At 31.9% G+C, this 20,557-nt stretch overlaps 2 protein-coding genes across 44 annotated transcripts in view; one reads left to right on the top strand and one right to left on the bottom strand.

Annotated features, from left to right (window-relative positions):
* The window catches only part of LOC145263695 (uncharacterized), a 75,791-nt gene that overhangs the window by 15,768 nt on the left and 39,466 nt on the right, over positions 1 to 20,557 (top strand). The window lies entirely within an intron of this gene.
* Positions 1 to 20,557, bottom strand: part of LOC145263687 (SWI/SNF-related matrix-associated actin-dependent regulator of chromatin subfamily D member 1-like) — a 273,700-nt gene that overhangs the window by 226,482 nt on the left and 26,661 nt on the right. For 18 of the 41 annotated variants that reach the window (XM_080120590.1, XM_080120583.1, XM_080120572.1 and 15 more), the window contains exon 2: positions 8,222 to 8,248. The exons of the other annotated variants lie outside the window; for them this stretch is intronic. In XM_080120590.1, the coding sequence (XP_079976716.1) occupies positions 8,222 to 8,248 (27 nt within the window). The remainder of the gene's footprint in view (positions 1 to 8,221; positions 8,249 to 20,557) is intronic. 41 annotated transcript variants of the gene reach the window in all.

Genomic DNA, 20,557 nt, shown 5'->3' with positions numbered 1-20,557 from the left:
CAATTTCTAAGACCGTTCAACACATGCCAGTATGTAAAAATTGAGATTAAACAAAGTGCCACGAATATTAAGTTGAGGTAGCAGGTTCAGTTTGGAGGGAAAGGCTAAGCAAAAACATGGGAGAAATTGTCATTTTTTATTGACTTTGTCGGGGTCTTTTTTCATCTTTAACTCTTCTGTTTTCTTCAGTGTCTTTTTCTTTTTTTTTTTTTCTTTGTTTTTTAACGATTTCTCAACTGTGAACCATACTATATAAGAGAGTAGAAAATGGAACTTGGGTTTACTTCCGACAGCCTCATAGGTCTCGCTTCCCTTATATTATACACACATAACTGACAAAAAAATGGAGATCATTTGTAACATATAATACTAGCAAAGTCCTAACCATTTGACCTTGGGAAATAGCGTGCACCTCTCTACCCCGGAAACCATCATCATCATGTCAGGTTCGGTTATGATCAGTTCAGTGGTGTAGGCTGTAGGAGAGTATATATACATAAGCCTTGACATTTGACCATAACCTTGAAAAATGATGTGCACCATCCCTAGGTGGGGGATCTCCATCATGCCAGGTTTGGTCATGATCGATCCAGTGGTGTAGGCTGTAGGAGAGGATATACACATAAGCTATTGCCCTTGACCTTTTGACCTTGAAACATGGTGTGTATCATCCTTAGGTGCAGGACCGTCATCATGCCAGGTTTGGTCATGATCAATGCAGTGGTTTGGGCTGTAGCAAAGTTGTACATACAGGCACACATACGAATGCTGCTATTTTATATATATATATATATATATATATATATATATATATATATATATATATAGATAGATAGATAGATAGATAGATAGATAGATAGATAGATAGATTTGTAATATCTATGTTGAAACTTTAAAATAACTTAAGATTAAAGATAAAATACTTTTAAAAAAAAGTGTTTATAAAATTTTGGAAAAAATGCAACTTTAGTTCAAATTAGACAGGACTTTTTTAAAACTTCAGTTAACACATAACAGACAATTTTTTTTACATTTTGAACAAACCTTGACGAAGAGTCATAATTTGTTGGCTAATTATGCTAGCAAAATAAATTTGATAATCTTGCATATATTTTATCAAGATCTATGATGTGTCCAAATCAAAAGTTTTTAGCTATAATGAAAATTATTTTTATTTTATATTTTTTTTTGAGAAAGCAGCACTGGTACAGCTTTTAAATCATATAAAACAAGCTTTTGCCGGCACAAAATGATGTAAACGATCATAAACATGAATCGGTGTCAAAAATCAAACTCGGCGCTGTCCCATCCCAACAGAAAAAAAAAAAAATATGGAACAACAGTTAAAATAATAAAAACACTCACTGTATATGTATTTTTTTAAGAAAAAAAATTTTTTTTTCAACAAAATAAAATTAATGAATTTTTTTTGTTTTTTTACGTGGTGGTCTAACTTTTTAACCAGACAAAAAAATTAACCATTTTTTTTATTTTTTTAATCCAAATCTAACCATAACCTACTTTTATTGACTTTGGTAACTGTTGGAAATTTTTTACAATCACCAATTTATGATTTAATCAAATTACAATTTAACTTGTCATCTAGTTTTCTTGCCTTCAGATCACCATCTCCGATTGTTTAGATAAACAGTCAGAAAAGGCCGAATCAAAAGCTTGTTTTTTTCTGGTTCAAACGCAATAACAGTACCAGGATAGTAATATGGGGTTCAGGGTTTGGAGAAAAAGTAAACAATGATCCTCATCACACCGAAACTGTCAAATGTCCTATAATCTTTATTCAATTCATACAACATTTCGGTAAAAATGTATGCCTTCAAAAGCCCAGAAAGAATTTAAAAAAAAAAAAAAAAAAGCTATTAAATTGGAGATGGCATTGCATTGCAAATGAATAAGCTAACATTTATGAGAATGAGAGAGAAAGAAAAAGACATTTAATCTAATGGTGCTCAATACTATTTTTTATAGAGCTATATTATCTACATAATCATGTGCTCAGACAAGTTTATTACATACGTTTTTACCCTCTACCCTTTTTTTAAAAGATGGAATTGCCCGACCACCAAAAATGCAATGCAAAAAATAATTCTTTTCTAAATTTTATCTCATGTCGCAGTTGTGTTGAAATAAAATACACTTTCTGGGTCTTCAGTTTAGGATCAGTGTGTTGTATCTGTTTTGTCACAAAATGGTACAATATAGTGCGCTGGATGTCCATAGAACAAAAATAAGTCACTTTGGAGATAACTTCCATAATCAGTTATATTCTGACAGGACAGTAACAAGAGTATTTAGATATGTTCCAGTTAGAACAAAGCTGGTACAATAATATTGTTGGGTCTGTGTTTGCACTAAGCGTCCATGGTAGCAATATACAATGAATGAGGGATACAATTGGAATTTCCATGGATCCCGACAGTAGTAATAAGATTGTGAAAATGGAGATTAAATGGTTACACAAATGCAATCATATTTCAATCTTAGATCTCATCAGGCCATTAGCATAATTTAGTGATCGACATTTTGTTAGCTCAGTCACTGTTTCTAAATTATATTCCATCATTTTATTTTTGTCATTAAATATACATGCATATCAATATGCCCTCAGTATTCAATACATATATATAGGAAAAGAAAAAAGGAAAAAAAAAAGAAAAACGACATAAAATGAAAAAATAGAAAGGAAAAAGGAAAAGAAAGAAAAGGAAAGAAGGAAAAGAAAGAAAGGGAAAGAAAAAGGGAAAGGAAAGAAAAAGGGAAAGGAAAGAAAAAGGGAAAAGGAAAGAAAAGGAAAAAGGAAAGAAAAGGAAAAAGGAAAGAAAAGGAAAAAAGGAAAGAAAAGGAAAAAAGGAAAGAAAAGGGAAAAGGAAAGAAAAGGAAAGAAAAGGAAAGAAAAGGAAAAAGGAAAAAGGGAAGAAAAGGAAAAAGGGAAGAAAAGGAAAAAAGAAAGAAAAAAGAAAAGACAAAAAAGAAATAAAAAATACGGAAAGAATAAGGAAAGAAAAGAAAAATTGAAAACATTTAAAAAATAAAAATAAAAAGGGAAAAATGTGAAGGAAAAAGAACCCCCTACTCATTTACTTAAAAACACAATTATTGAGACTTAAAAAACAAAAATATAACCTAGAAAATAACAGAAAAATAAATCAAAATCCATCTGAAATAAAGAAAAATATGGAAGTGGTTAGTAGGTTAAATAGCAGTCGCCATAAATCTACCAGTTAAGTATACTAAACCAGAAAGAACTGCCTTCTTTTAATGCGTTACAACAGGATTGAAATATTCATAAATAATGAAAAGCATAAATTTAAAACAATAAAAGGTGATTATCATCAGTAATGGAGACACAAGATATTTTTCACAACAAAAAGTACAACAAAATATATACACACATATATATATATATATATATACACACATATATATATATATATATATATATATATATATATATATATACAATAAAATAAAAACATGTAAATACAAAATGGTGCAGGTGTGAGTGCCAAAGTGCATTGGAGGAAGAAAAGGATGAAGATACCATCAACCATCCACAAAATGGCAGTGGTATTAGCTTAGCAACAAGTGAATATATATATATATATATATATATATATATATATATATATATATATATATATATATATATATATATATATATATATTGTTATTTTATAATTTAGTACAATGATATTAGTGAAAGGGTGAATACAACAAAGAGAATAAAAATATATAAATTAATTATAAAAAAATACAAAAAAATAATAAATAAAAATAAAACTTGGTGTTAAAAAACTGTGCTTGAGGTTGAATATGTTAGTAGCTTTTTTCTTTCCCAAAAAAATTGAATGGCAAAAAAAGACCTACAAATAACCAAGAAGCCAATATGAAATTGTTGGGTGTAAAAAAAAAAAATAAATAAACAAATAAAAATTTCTATATAAATAAAGCATATGCGCATGTGTGTCGCAGCATCACAGCTAAACGCTTGTTGTATGAGCAAAACTAATGAGATTTAGAATCGGCACTTTGGATCCGATGTCCTTATCGACGTCAGAAGTTTTTTTTAAACCTTTTTTGTTGTTTTTTTTTCAAAATGTATTACTCAAAATAGTACATGAAATAACATTAGAAACAAATGTTCCAACATTTTTAGCGTTCACTTTCTATAACATTTTCTATTATTAGTCGATTTGGCAGCATACTTATCACTAGGGCTGTGAAAACAGCATATTCTTTTCATTGTTTTTACTCTTGAATATATATCCGTTAATATCTTATACGCTTTTACGTAGACGAATGTGGTTCTCGGTTGATTAACTGTGTCTGTGTCGGATATATACCCAAGAGTCGAAAGAATGAAAAGAATATTCTGTTGTCACAGCTCTACTTATCACTATCAGTAAGAAAAAAAAAAAATAAAAATCGTTTTTTTTTTTTTTAAGTGAAATCAGTATTTGAAATACTTTATTTTAATAAATATCAATCTCTATAAAGTTAGATAAGTTTATACATTTGTATAAACAGGATTCACTCCCTAAACTAATCAACCAATCCATATGAATTTTGGAACACAACTTTTATGTGCAAGGGTTCAAATTTACAGCGAATTAAAAAAACAAAAACATCAACTGTTGATATTTTATTTAGTATAAAGGCTTTCTTTCCAGAATCATTTCAGACAGTGGAGGATAGTCTGACTTGCTATTCTTCTTTTCAATTTAAGTCTTTCTTATGCTTTTTTAAATCAATCGGATAACTATAATAGGTCTGTACTGTCCGCCAAATTTCAACCTCTGTCCATTGCAGCAATGTTGTATCCTTGTGCTTGTTTTATAAATACTTTAATGGAATGTGCTCTGATGAACGCACTTGTGCTCACTTCAATATATATACTCCCCGACTAAATCCCACCCCTTCACTGTTGAGGTTCTTAGATACCTGAAAGCCTTCTACTTTAATAGTTTCTTCCCTCAAACTGCTTGGAATTCGCCCTGTTTCTTGCTTCCCAAACTGTACTAATATGCAGAAGTTTAAATGCGAGCATACATCTCGCTGCTCAACTCCCCACAATCCACTATCAGACACGATCCCAAATAGTAGCCCTTTATGTCCAAGTGACAATATACTTTGTTAGGGATTAAAAAAAAATTTAATTATGCACTGAACTATTGACAGTTGAAAATAAAAATAGGAGTCATTTCTGATGACCTAAAAGAAGAAATAACACTAATTGTTGATTTTTTGCTTTTTTAATTTTTCTTCCTTTGCTTATTGGGTAAAGGTGGTGGGTGCGGGTAGTTAGACAAAAAAAAAAAAAAAAAAAAAAAAGAAAACGGCTAAGGACCAAAGATATTAATAGAAGATAAAGATAGGAAAACAGAACACATTTCAAAAGTGAAAAGTTAAATAAAAAAAAAAAAAAAAAAAAAAAAAAAAAGCGGAAAAAAAGAAAAATGTACAAATCCATATAGAAAGGAGACAGTAAAAGAAAAAAAAAAAAAGAAAGCATCCCATTATATGAAACAGATGTGCCTTTTCCCTTCCCTGTTGGACAGACTGGTGTGACTGATCAATGTTTACAAACAAATATATATTTCTCTTCCTTATAGAATCGAGGACCTTGAAAAGTGCGCGTGTGTATATATATATATCAGTCAAACACTACCATGTTTAAATATATGGTTAAGTGGCAGTTTTAGTAATTTAGAACTGCTTTAAAGCTTCACCAATCACTCATTTTTTGACCAAATTTCAAATATTTTTACAGTTTATAGATCACTTTTTCAGCTATATGATGATAAAAAATTTTCAATTTTCGTTCAGTAAAACAAAAGTTATGATAAATTTACTGGTGTTCAAAATCGTAAAAATTCGTAAGGAGGTGAGCGACGTTTTTTATGACTGGTTTCCATAGCAACCACATCGCTTCAGCGACTACTGTTGCTACCAATTAACCACTCTCACGAAAAGAGAAGTAAACGTAGATTCCATGAACAAAGTTTCTTTCTTAGAAATGCACGACGCCTGTGGAACTCTCTTCCGTTTGCCTGTTTCCCACCTGACTACAACCTGGATATCTCCAAGTCCAACATAAACAAATTCCTGATGAACCGCCCCCCTTACGTAAGATACTTTATCAAATCTCCAATACTAACGATTACTACGATACTATATCATTGATTACTGTACACACAATAACCCTTATCCCCGAGTGGCTTCCAGGCCTTGATAAGTGGTGACTACCTTGTAAAAAAAAAAACAACAAAAAAAAACATTTGAAACAGAGAGAATGAAAGGGAGATAATTGGGGGGATTTTATTGAAAGCAGACGAGTATTATACATTATTTATGGGGGCAAAAAAATAAGACTGAAATTAAAAAAAAGAACAGGTGAATTTACTGGAAGCCTAGGAAAATCATGGATTACAATAGAAAAATGCGAGCATGAAAAGTAATATGGTTAAGCTTGAACATGGAAAAGTAAAAGACTAGGACAAGATATTCTAGTAAAAAATATAATAAATTTATAACTTAAAATATTGCAGCATCAAGAATTTTTTTTTTAAATTCAATTTAATATTATATAATCAATTCTTAATGCTACAATATTTTAAGTTATAAATTTATTATATTTTTTACTAAAATATCTTCACCTTTTCTTTTCCAGTTTTAAGCTTAACCATATTACTTTTCATGTTCGTATTTTTCTATTGTAATATATATGTATGTATGTATGTATGTATGTATACACACACACTTTTATATTGTACCACTTCACTTCAACAGACACTCATTCATCTTCATCTCAAAAAAAGGTTCAGTTATATTTACTATACAAACGTACAATTTTTCAGCTCTTGTCTGTTCCAAGTAAAAAGGTACAATATAAAAGTAGTTATAGCTCTAGTATTGCACTATCGAGCTATCTAAATGAATTTTGTGTTATCAATAGTTATATTTTCATATAAAAATTGGAAAATTTTATTTCAATGGTATATATATATATATATATATATATATATATATATATATATACATACACACTTTTATATTGTGTGTGTGTATATATATATATATATATATATATACATACACACTTTTATATTGTGTGTGTGTATATATATATATATATATATATATATATATATATATATATATATATATATATGCATATATATATACACACACACTTTTATATTGTGTGTGTGTGTGTGTGTATATATATATATATATATATATGCATATATATATACACACACTTTTATATTGTGGGTATATATATATATATATATATATATATATATATACATACACACACACACTTTTATATTGTGTATATATATATATATATATATATATATCAGTAGTTTCCCAAAAATATATATAAATAATTATATTTTTTCTTTCATAACATTTTGTATTGTCGAGACAGTTAATACCCCCCACACACACACGCACCACACACATATAATATCTTATCAACGCCGCTTCTGAATTTTTGATATGAGGATTGGTTATTCATATTATTTGGATTCTTCAGACTACTGTTTTCATCTTAAATGTGATTTTCACGTTTCGATCGATGTAACCTCCAACCTTCTTCAGATGTATCTTGTCGAACTCGGGAATGTTTTTGTTGAACTCAGAAATTTGGACGGAATTTTTAACAGAACCCTTTATTTACTTCACGGGAGTAGCATGCTCTTGTTCAGTCAGCCATGACTGGATAGAGGTCCTTAGTAATTCACAATTGTATTTTTCGGTTGCCCACACTGAGAATTGAACTTTCAACTATTAGGAGAATATCACTTTTACAATTGATTTTTCCGAGTACTCTAACCACTGCACCACAAGTCCTTCGAAAGAAACATTCCAGAGTTCGACAAGATACACCTGAAGAAGGTTGGAGGTTACATCGACCGAAACATTGTGAAAATCACACTCAAGATGAGACAAGTAGTCGGATAAATCCAAATAATATATATTCTCAGCAATCATTTAATAGCTTCATTTTTTTTTATACATCAAATTTTGCCATCAAGTTTTTTGTTTTTGTTTTGTTTTTTAATGTTAATACTTATAAAAAGAAGCAGACAAATAAAAAGAGGTGAAACAATAAAAAAAAGTTCATAAATATATATATATGTAAATATACATATATATGTATAAACAAAAATATATATGTATAGGGGTTACCTACCCTGTAAGGAGCCTGTATGAATTGGGGCTGTGAATTTGACAAATGGCACATTTTGAACATTTGACCAAAGAGACAACAACAATGCAAACAGGGTGTATAAAAAAAATAGTGTGACAAAAAGAGGAAAAAAAATATATACAGTGACATAAACCCCAGTGCTTGTTGCAAAAAATATAATCACAAAAATTATATATCATCAAGTTCATGGCAAAAAAAGGATGATTATTTACAATTATGCAGTCAAGAAAATAAAAGGGTTCTATTTTATTTATTTATTTATTTAATTTTATTTTATTTATTTATTTATTTATTTATTATTTTATATTCAATTTTAAAGTTGGGTCATAAATTTCATTGTAATAGGTATTTAGCATCAGTTTAGCAAAGAATCTGTGATTTGAAAAATGGATGAAAGTGAAAAAGGAACTGTAGTAATGCTTGGGATACTAATCCAACCCAAATTATATGCTTAGATGCTTACTGAACCCAAAGTGTACACCTCCATCCCATCCAGCGCAGCCGCAGCCGAGACACGAGTTTTATAGTGTAATTCAAATCTTGTCGGTAGCTGAATACTTGATGCTTGGCCAAAGCTATCAAGGGTATTTTTTATTGTGACGCCATCACTAGACAGGATGCCTACCACGGCTTAAGAGAGTCCCATCTACCCTCGAGATAAAGATAGACCGCGCCAGTTTCTCAACCTGGTATTTTTGCCTCATGGTACATACAGCGTCTCGCCTTCCCAAATGGTCACCCATCTGGTACTGGCCAGGCTCAACATTACTTAACTTCAGTGATCTGGCAAGAACTGGTGTGTCAGCATGATTGTATACACCTAGTTGATGCAATATATATATATATATATATATATATATATATATATATTATATATATAGTATTATCCTTTTCTCAAAGATGAAAAATGATCAGATGATAGATTGGTAGGTTAATGTGCAGTATTGATAACTAATGAGAACTCACAAGGCTATTTTTTTTTTTTTTCTACATTTGATTCTATGATATTTAGTTTTAGTTTGATGCAAGGTCTGCTTTGATTTAGTGTTCATGTTCATTTGTTTGGAGTTGCAGGTTGTTGTCCAGGCGGCTCTCAGTTGCCTACTGATATGCTTGTGCCACCCAGGGGTGGGGGGTGGGGGGGATACAATTTAGAACTATGTTACATATTAGGGACCTTAAATCAGTAGCGACTAAATCAGTGTGAATTTTGACAAGGGTCACACTGAGTGCATGATAATCCATATCTGTAAAACAGTATCATTTCCAAGATTGAATGAATGATGCGTGGTGTAAAGTTGAGGCAGAGGTCAAATGCCATAGACAAGCCAGAGAGACGATGAAGAATGACATCATGTTTTTGAGCAGATAAAAAACTAACGTTTTCAGAATCAGTCTCTCCGTGGAAGTTGTGCGAATGAGACACTGGAAATAACATAGACAACCTGTGATCTAATGCAAATGTTACTTCGATGTCTGTCCGTGAGAATCATTCATTTTGTTAAAAAGTGAAGTTCACGAAGTACATAATTAGATAACATTTGTCTTTCTCCGGCGTAAATTTTCTCCAAATAAAAACCTTAAAGAAAACTCAGCAAACATCTCCTTATGTTCTTTCTTAATGAAAAGAGTTTTATTCATCGTAGTTATACAAACTCATGAAACGTCACAAAGAGAAACAACAGCATCAAACAAGGTGATAAAAGAGCCATGTATAAAAAACTTTTATTCTGCTATTGAAATTGTTAGGAGGTGACAGTGATCAAGTTAATGACACTGACTGATCACCTGGGTATTCCAAGTTTGAATCCAGTTTGTGCCACAAAAATGACTTTTGCTTAGGATGTTGACAATCTTTATGTTGTCCCTTTTGTAAGTACTCAATGTTTTTCTAGAAAAATATTCTGACTAGAAGAATATCGGGGAAACCAATGCCAACAATAGAATCTTCAGATTCATATGATATGATGAATAAAAATGTTACAACTATAAGAGTCCAAGCACTAAAAATGTATGATATAAAATGTAATAAGACAATTTTTTTTCTTGACATTTTTAAATGTAAATAAGCATAAGTAAAAAATAAGAAAAATGTAAATTTTTTTGGTTATGATTTTACAAGCAATTAAAAAAAACACAAGCAGGTTTTTAATAAAAACACAATCGAAAAATGAGGTGGAAACAATCTATATAATATGCTTAGGCATTTCATGTTTGTTTGTGTGTTATCACTTTTTACACACATTAGAAAAAAGATTAAAAGATAACAAAATTAGATAAACATTAAGGATCTCGGTCAGAGCAAAAAGCAAGAAAAAATTGTGTATAGGCATTAAAAATGATTTTATATTTTTTCATTGTTAAATATTAATAAATGATGAATTATTTGAAGTTAAAATCAATTTAGTATTACGCATGTAATTTGAGAAAAACATGCTTGAAATATGTCAATATTAAGGTAAATATCACACGATATCAGGTTAAATTTGGTCACAATCTCGTTTTCATTTTGCTTATTCACATAATGTCACATAATGTTGACACATTTCAAATGTGTTTTTCTTTAAGCTACATGCATAATACTACATGGATTTTAACGAATTAATTCCTCATTTATTAACATTCAACAAAAACAACTAAATAAAACCGTTTATAATGTCTACACAGAATTTTTTTTTATTGCTTTTTGCCCTAGATGTGATCGTAAACGCTTACCCCAAATTATACACACACCAAATGGTTATGCTTGGTGAACTTTCCATTTAAAAGTTTTAGAAATGATTTACTGTCGAGAAACTTTGTTGGGTAATTTTCTAGTTTTATAGTCTGTAATTATTTGTAGTGAAACGGGGTTTTGCATTATTCTTAAATAATTTTCTTTGTACCAAAATGAAAATAATTTATTTTCGAGGTTTTAAATAATCTATGACCAAAACTGCTCTAGATTTTAGAAATTTATTCAACTATTTTTATGCTAGAGCTTATTTCCCTGAAGGTTTTTTTCTATTAATATATTCATAATAATATGTTAAGGTTTTTCATGTTCCTACATACGTTATCACCTTTCACCCATGTTACCAAACAAATGAGATTGTATCTGATGTCACAATTCCGACTTTACCTATTTTAAAATGAATTGTTCCAAACTCAAAATATGTCGTTACATAGACTAAAAAACAGTACAATTTTTATATTTTAAATACATTTAAAAAATTAACATTTGTTTTACTGTCGTGAAGAATATTTAGCTGGTGATTATTTTTGCAGTAAGATTTTAAAATTTTTTGCTATAATTTAAAAAAAAAAACATTTTCAATTCTTTTTTCTTTTAAAGAATGACAATTATTTTTACAGAAGAAGAAAAAGTCATTTGTTTTTACTAATAGTACTGACATTGTGACAAAAGGAATATTGTCCTTAACAGAAAATTCTACAGATTGATGTAGAAAACACCATGGAATTTCCACAAGATCCTTCTAGTTAATATTATTTTAATTCAATTCTATTTATTGAAATAATTAAGCATATGTAGCAAACATTCTCTTAGATATGCTTTTTTTTGTATAAAATTAACAAGAAACTCTTTATTCTTTTTATAAAGTCTTTTCCATAGTAACATTAAAAGTAAAGAAGCCTGACATGATTTTTAGATTTATATATCATGCTAGCTTTGCGCCATATCCTGCCTTGATAGAGTTCAAAACCAACTTTGAAACCTAGTAGATGATGCCCTTTTCTCTTTCCTATAAAAGAGATGTTGAAAACCTGTCTCTACACTATCATTATTTTTATGGCAAGTGCTTGTCTGAGTTTAAATCTATATGTTGGTCGGCACTAACCCTATTCAGGTTTAATTGGCTTCCTCCAAAGGAGGAAGTTTCATGGGAGTACGAAATTCATAAGTAGTCCCCAGTCGCATGTATATCTCCGTTAGGGGAGATGACGACATTAGGTTTTTTGCAACTCTTATAGAGAGGTGTCGACGTCCTCCTACATACAGCGCCTGGAATTCCCAAATTGGTCATCCATTTTAGTAATAATCAGGCTCAACGTTGCTTAACTTCGGTGATCTAACGTGAACAGGTATGTCAACGTGATTATGCCGTACACTTGGATCTATGATCCCCTCTTGCCAAACTTTAACAAACAACACTCGACTACCTACAACCACTATCAACAATTTCCTCCATTCTCTAACTGTGCCTAAATCTAAATGCAGATTTCATGAACAAAGCTTTTTTCCTAGAGCTGCCCGCCTGTGGAACTATTCTGCTGGCCTGCTTTCCAGCTGACTACAACATGGCCATCTTCAAGTCCAATGTAAACAAGTTCTTGTTGAATCCGTCCACTTAAATAATCAAATTCTACCCAACTTACACTATTAATTATTATTAATTAATTACACTGCCACCTTACATTCATTAATCCTTATCCTTGAGTGGCCTTCAGGCCTTGACACCATTAATGATTACTACCATACCACCTTACATTCATTAAAGCCTTATCTTTGAGTGGCCTTTAAACCTTGATAAATGGTGACTCCCTTGTAAAAAAAAAGCTTTTAAATGCTGAACTGATTGTTGCGGACATATCCATAACTGGTATGAACAACTTAGTCTCTGCATAAAAGTTATAGAACACAGAATAAGAAAATCCTCCGAGTGGGTTAAATAAACAGTTAAGTTTAAAATTTTCACGTAACTATTGACTATAATAGACATACAGCGAAAGTAGATGGATGAGTACACTATCTGAAGAATGTGATGATCAAAATTTCTGCATGTTGGTATTGTCAGGAAAACAGAATGCAATGCAAGGAAAGAAGCTAGAAGATAATCTTCCAGTATACGAAACCTCTACAATGAAGGGTTGATATTTAGCAGTTCATCGAGTGGTTCAGGATATTTTCATTTACAAAACATAAGTAAACTAAGTTGATCAGAGCATGTTTCGTAGAAGTACTTGCAATACTGTGTTAATGTGACAGTGGGCAGAGCTGGGCAGACAGTGTGGGATCTATTAGATTAGTAATAACATTGACACACTGGTTCTCGTTAGATCATCAAAGTTAAGCAACACTGAGCCTGGAGAGTACCAGATGGGTGACTATTTGAGAATACCAGGCACTGTATATAAGAGGTCATTAACACCTCTCTGCAAGAACTGCAAAAATTTATTGTCTGCACAAAAGGCAGAGGCTAGTGGTTGATGCACCAAATGTAGCAACTGTACTCCATACATGGGCCAATGATAGTTTTTTTTTTTTATTGAAATAGTTCTAGACGAGGCGTAAAGCTACTTGATGTAAGGAGCTAAAAAGAATGAAAGATGATTATCACAAAAACAGGAGATGTCTGTTGACTTTAGTCTTTATAAAAAAAAAAAAAAAAGGTAAAAAGTAGAGAGGAAACAGTCAGCAGGAAGAGAGTTCCACAAGCCTGCAGTTTTTGGAAAGAAGCTACTGGAATAGGAAGCTGTATTATAATGAGGTATAAAAACAAGGAATTGATGGAGACCACTAGGCCAACAAGTCAAACGAGCAGGACAAAAGATGTTAATTTTCTGAACAAAAATTTACTTTCACCATGACTAATGTTTGCACAAAATTTCAAAAAAAGCCAAGGCGTGGTTATTGAGAAAAGGGCAAACAGATAAACAAAAGTGAATTACTAGGTCCAATCACTCCTTTGTCGGAGAAGACTAATATTCTCTAAGTATAGAGAATAAACAGAGTTGGGCCTAGAATGAGCAACAGCGACAGCTCTAGAATAGAGCTTTATATTGGTACATATTGACAATGTACACAGGAATCACCACTTATCAAGGCCCGTAGGCCGCTTGAGGATAAGGGTCAATGTGATTATAGCATAGTAAACATAAGTAGTGGGAATTTTGTAAATTGGATTACTTAGGGGGACGGTTCATCAAGAACTTGTTTATGTTGGACTTGAAGACAATCAGGTTGTAGTCAGCTGGAAAGCAGGCAATCGGAAGAGAGTTCCACAGTTGTGCAATTCTAAGAAAGAAGCTTTGTTTATGGAATCTACATTTATGTTTAGGCACGGATAAAGAGTGTGGGAAATTATTTATGTACTTCTTCCATTTCATGTTGTCCAAGAATGTCAGGCTGAGGTGTTGAAAGGGTTGACTCATCGGAAAGATATTATCAGTCATGACAATCAGTTGCTGGAAGGTTTAAGCCATTGAATGTGACTATGAGAAATAATAAGCTCTAATGATTATTTATCGCATTTGCTGTGGAGATATTCACTGCGACATACCTTCAAGACTATTTCTAGTCCAGACAGTTTTCAAGGGATTTGAAATGCGTATCATTTGACAAAGAGGATTTTCTTCAAAATTAGATCACTGTATAGAAGTTCAACTTGTCAAGTAAGATTTACTATTCATGACTAAATACATACATATATATATATATACACACACAAATCTATAGGCAATCACTTGTCTTCTCAACACCATCAACTTTCCATATCTTTCATTGCAATAATCTTCTACTTCATTGATTATTTAAATGTTTAATGAATTAGTTGTTAAATGTATTGAGAGATTATTTAATTTGTGGTTTAGGCATTACTAAGTTAATAGTGTTATGTTACTAAAACTTTGACAATATTCTTCTGTTAAAAATCAATGTATTCTCAAAAGATAATATACACTTGTTTGTTGTTATATATACAGGGTGACAAAAAAAAAACAGGCCCCGTTTTTTTTGTGTTTTGTCCGAATGAAATGAAACTTTGGTCATAACTAGTCTATTATATTCAAAACATCACATCAAAACACTAGGGTCTTTGGCATTTTTTTCTCCGTTCTAAAGCATATGTTCTAGATGGCCTCCATTTAGCTTTTGTTTTTTTTTGGGTCACCCTGTGTATATATATATATATATATATATGTGTGTGTGTGTGTGTATGTGTGAACAATTTTTGGAAGACAAATTAACCAGAGTACTCAATTACTGGGAGTAAGAGGCAATATATTTAAAAAGAAATTTATACATTAAGATATGGTTTCGGATCTCACAGTACACATTAACTGCTTTCGAAGAATTCAGGAGAAATAAAGTTCAACTGCAGAATCAATGGATCATTAAAAAGTGCCACAAGATACGAAACCAATTGGTACAACATTTTAATATGTAAATATCTTTTTTATATAAATAGCATTTTAAAGAAAAATTTAAGCATTTTTTATTAAAAGTTGGTTATGTTTTTTAATACAAATAAATTTAAAAGGTTTTGCTCTCATGCCAAATAAAAAAAATACTTCATTCCACCATACGAATCGACCAAAGATAAAGAAGAGAAACAAAATTAAAATATTACGTTTCTGAATTTTTAAAATGAAGATTGATTATTCATGTTATTTGGATTCTTTGAACTATTATTCTCATCCTGTTTGATATTTCTATGTTTTGGTTGATGTAACCTTTGACCTTCTCCAGGTGTATCTTGTCAAACTCTGGAATCTGCACAGAATTTCCACCAGAACACTTATTTAATCTATGGGATAACGTGCTCTCATTCCATCAGTCATGACTGGGTAAAAGTCCTAAATAATTTGCGATTGTATTTTGAGTGTTGCCTGTACTAAGGATTGAACCTTCAACCTCCAGAAGTGTAACTTTTACAACCGAATTTACCAAGTACCCTATCCATGGCGCAGTGGATAGAGATACCCGTGGCGCAGTGGATAGAGATGTTGAATCTCTGCAGTTCCAAGTGAGAATTGTCTGAAGATAGCGGTTTCAATCCTACTCAAAGCCAACCAGCGGCTTATTTGGCCAAAACGTGAAGAGACGACAACAACTATGGATGGCAGTAATTGCTGAGAATGCAGTTAAGAGATTTGGAGTTCCTATCCCATCGCGGTTACCACCTGACGAAGGCCAGAAGAATAGTTGGCCGAAACGTCGTGAAACAACAACTAAGAAAGATGATAGTCCGCAATAAGTAAATTAATGAGAACAGTAGTTTAAAGATCCCAAATAAGAAAACTCAAAATATTTCTTTTTTAAAAAACTCCTATTTCAGTTTTTGCCGGCATTAATTAATCATTACGCCAATTACATACAAAAAAAAAAAAAAAAAAAAAATGACATTCCAAAATTCCAATTTGCCTATCAGGTGCTACACAATTCAATTCTGGGTATGTTAACGGGAGCTAGAGTAGCTCTTAATGTGGTGGAGCAGGTAAATAAAGCCCCTTATATATATTTGTATGTACAAGATTCACTTCTAAACTAATTAACCAATCATTATAAATTTTGAAACACAGCTCCCGGCTGTAAGAGGTCCAAATGCGAGTTATATATGTTTAACTTAATTTTCTGTAAAGTGGGTAAAAGTCCTTCATGAAAATTCAGATACCTCCAATTTTTGTAAAATTTAAAAATATTTCCTAGATTTGAGTTTCTTTTGAGCATTTTTAAAGCATGTTTTAGGGAGAGGGGAAGTGGGTCATAATATAGACACAATCTCCCATTTGAAAATGAAAATATTTCAGATTTTGCATTTAATTTGATCCTTAGTCATAACACATGAATTAAGCAAAATTTTCTGAATTTCAATTTCTTTTTAAGACATCTTAAGAAAAAGTGTTAAATTTGCAATATTAGAATCAAAATCATGTAACAGATTTTGATTCCAATTAGAATAAAGATTCTAGACACGAGGCTTAGTATCATTGTATTTTGATTTTAAACTTCATAAGTGTGGTTAAATAAATTGCTAACTATTCTGTACATTCAAAGAATAGATTGCTAACTATTCTGCAATTTCAAAGAATAGATTGTTAATTATTCTGTACTTTCATCAAACAATTTTTGTGGTTAAAATCGCCAGATTGCTGTCCAAGTTCACAACTTCAAATTCTCACCCATCCCTGAAAAACAGGCTTTTTATTCAAGCTGGCAGCATCTCATTTGCATATGAGTTAACGAGAAATCTTGTTACTTGACAAGAGCCACTAACATATAATTAGATGCAGCAACCATTGTTTTTTTGTTTCTTTTTTTGCCCATGACCAGACCCTTCATGCTGTACAAAACCAAAGGTTTGCACAAATTTTCAACTATTATTATTTGCTTACAAGCAATGAGCAGACATTTTATAACAGTAAGGGAAGATAAAAATGATGCAAAATTGTTCAGGAAATTAATTTTACCTGTCACGGGAAGGGTATTATTGTAGTTATATACTAAATCTGAGTTTGGCAACTTTTTCAAGCTATCTTTATTTCTTCTACTATTATATAAAAGCGTGTGAGAGAGAGTTCCCTATGAACTTGGAAATGAATAGGCCGATTTTTTTAAAATTTCACACAAAGACACTTGATGTGTCTGGTAGTGTTCTTACATAGGTTTTGTATCAGAATACGGCTATCAAAATTCGATAATCAAAAAAATCCAATTTGAAACGGAAGTTTTATTTTTTACCAAAGTTAACACTTTTATACAACCTAACACCACAAGTGCATTTGACAAGTTTTATCACTGCACAATTAGAAAGGCCTAACCTATAAAAGTAACTTTAGATTCTTTTATAAAACAGGGGGGGGTTCGAAATGAATGTTTCTTTTTAGAACACAATTGAACCATGATACTTGACTTTTGTACATTTAGCTTTAATTGAAGTCATTATGTAAAAATGATTTCATAAAATCAGCAGTTGATCCTTTGATAAGACAGGGGCATGTTCAAAATTAGTGTTTCTGTTCAGAGCACATTTGAACCATGATACTTGACTTTTGCATTTTAAACTTTAAGTGAGGCCATTATTTACAAATAATTTTATAAAATCAATGGTAGATTCTCTGAAGTGCAATATGGTATACAATGTATTGTGGACTAAGTTACTAAGGGAAGGCATGTAAATCTTCCTTCTGGTACACTTCGGAGAGGGGGAGTCTCTAACCAGAGCAGGCAATCAATCGATTTGATTAAAAAGTGGGTGATTTCATAGATTTCGATGACAATAAAAGTATAGTAAGAGTGGAACATTTGTTGATCCTTATTCAATCCCAGACAATGTCTGGTGTCCCTACTAGTTTTTAAATAAACTTAAATTTTAAACTTCTATTATTTAGCTGTAATTTGCAATTAACTCATCATCAAAAAACCTAGTTGATATTAAGTTTCTGTCTATCACACTTTCTCTCTCAAACTGCATATTATTTGACCCCACAACCTATTTCATATGGTTTCTATCATTCTTGCTACTGTGTATCTATACATCTCTATTAACAAAGGTAATAAAACCAATTATAAAACTAAAAGTTAGAATAATCTATATATATATAAAAGGCAAAACACACACATGTTTTTGTATGTCCAAAATATGCTTTTTTTTCGGGGGGGAGGGGGAGGGGTTACTATCGCTTAGAAGTGTTTATATACCTCCTATATAATAACATCTAGGATTTGCAAACACGCATCATGGCTAGATTTATTTACTTTGACTTTTACAAAATTATTGCTATTTCGGCTTCCCACATGTTGGTTGAGCTTTTCTGTATAAAACGAAATTGATCTGGAGCTAAGTAACAGTTCTCGGCCTTTGTACCGGGAACGTCCAGAAAGTAACGGACATTTGGTCAATGTCGGTTTTCACCATCATATCAGACAATTGCTTTCATTTGAACACTCCCTTAATAAAGGGGGAGGTGGTTTTCCCCAACATGTTGGGGAAACAAAACCAAACAAAGTTGGGTAAAAAACAAACCCAAAAGAACTACTCCGCAGTGAAAATTCAGTGCGGAATTAAATTTGGGGTACACCTGCCACTTGTGTGTTTATAAACGTTAAGTGCGTTTCATTCCCTGTGGCATGATGTTTGACCTCATTAAATACGCTCCTGTCACATCACTTTTTAATGATTTTATTTCACACATTCTCACTTCTCTGTCATCGTAGTGTGGTGGTAAGTCCTCAGCCTATTAACCTCAAGGGTTCAGGATTGAGCCTACCTATCTACCAAAACTTTTTTTTTCTTTTACACCTCCAAACACCCGGGCAACGCCAGGTACCCCCGCTAGTCTATAATATAAAAGCGAAAATGTGTTTGTGTGCATTTATTTTTGGATGTCCACCAAAGGCTTTTTTTGAGGTGGTTCTCTGCTTCCTCGCTCATTCTTATAACTTTTTATATGCTACACAGATCATAATATCTCACACTTACCAAACGTGGTCGTAAATATCTTTTATTTCGGCCACTTTTATCTTACAATTACAATTTGCGTTGTGAATTTGTTTGCTGCTACAGCTACTATGGAGTAAGATTTCACCTAGAAAAACCACCTTCATTTTTTTAAACGCTTATTTTCAACTACTCAAAAGTCCCTAGCTTCCTGGCCTCATTGTATGTCATCAGACTATTAACCTCAAGGCTTCAGGTTCGAGCCTACCTCCCTCCCAAAACTTTTTTTCGCTGTTTTATTTTTTTTCTCCGTTTTTTTTTTTTATATTTGTTTTTGAGCCTACCTTCCTACCAAAACTTTTTATTTTTATTTTTTATCTACCCCCCCTGAACACACACACCTACAGACACCCGAGCAACGCCAGGTACCCCCGCTAGTCTATAATATAAATCTTTGTTTAAATGTATGTATGTATGTATGTCTCGCAAAAACTTGCGACAGAAGCAATGGATTTTCACAAGATCAGTATCATTTTGAAGCTTGACACTTCGGATGACAAATATAAAAAAAATGGCTAAAAACATTAATTCCTTCACCCTCAACTGGGCACTTTTCTACAGGGAGGGGTCGCTTTTTTCGCCGATATTTTCGAAAGTCATCACCTCTTTTTGATTGTCTAGCCTTAATTTAAACTTATGTCACTTCCGGACGCAACAGCTAATGCGTCACATTTTGTTTTTTTTCACTTTCTTTTCTTCCTTCGCATCATGGGCCTGCCTACTAACACATTTAAAAAAATTTTTTTTGCTCAACCAACACCCTTACACACACTTCCACATTCTTTTCGCCCTTCACATCACGGGTTCGATCCCGCCTGTCTACTACACCTTTTTTTTTTTCTCAACACAACCTACAAACACCCGGGCAATGCCAGGCACCCAGGCTAGTCCATTATAAACGAAAGTGAATAGCACCACAAATAATAATACTATTTAAACAATAGCTAAAGAAAAAAAGAGAGAGAAGGGAATTATTAAGTGATAGAGAGTATCAAGAAACTGACTTTGGATTTTATCCTTTTATTTTTAGTGCATAACTGAGCCCCATCAATGGTGCCCCCGCAACCTCTGTTAAACATTTACAACAAAAATTCATCTA

The sequence above is a fragment of the Euprymna scolopes genome, chromosome 39, assembly GCF_053919585.1.
Source record: "Euprymna scolopes isolate OS-2025 chromosome 39, ASM5391958v1, whole genome shotgun sequence".
Lineage (NCBI taxonomy): Eukaryota > Metazoa > Mollusca > Cephalopoda > Sepiida > Sepiolidae > Euprymna > Euprymna scolopes.
Note: the sequence above shows the minus strand (reverse complement) of the source record. Positions and strands in the feature narration are given on the sequence as shown.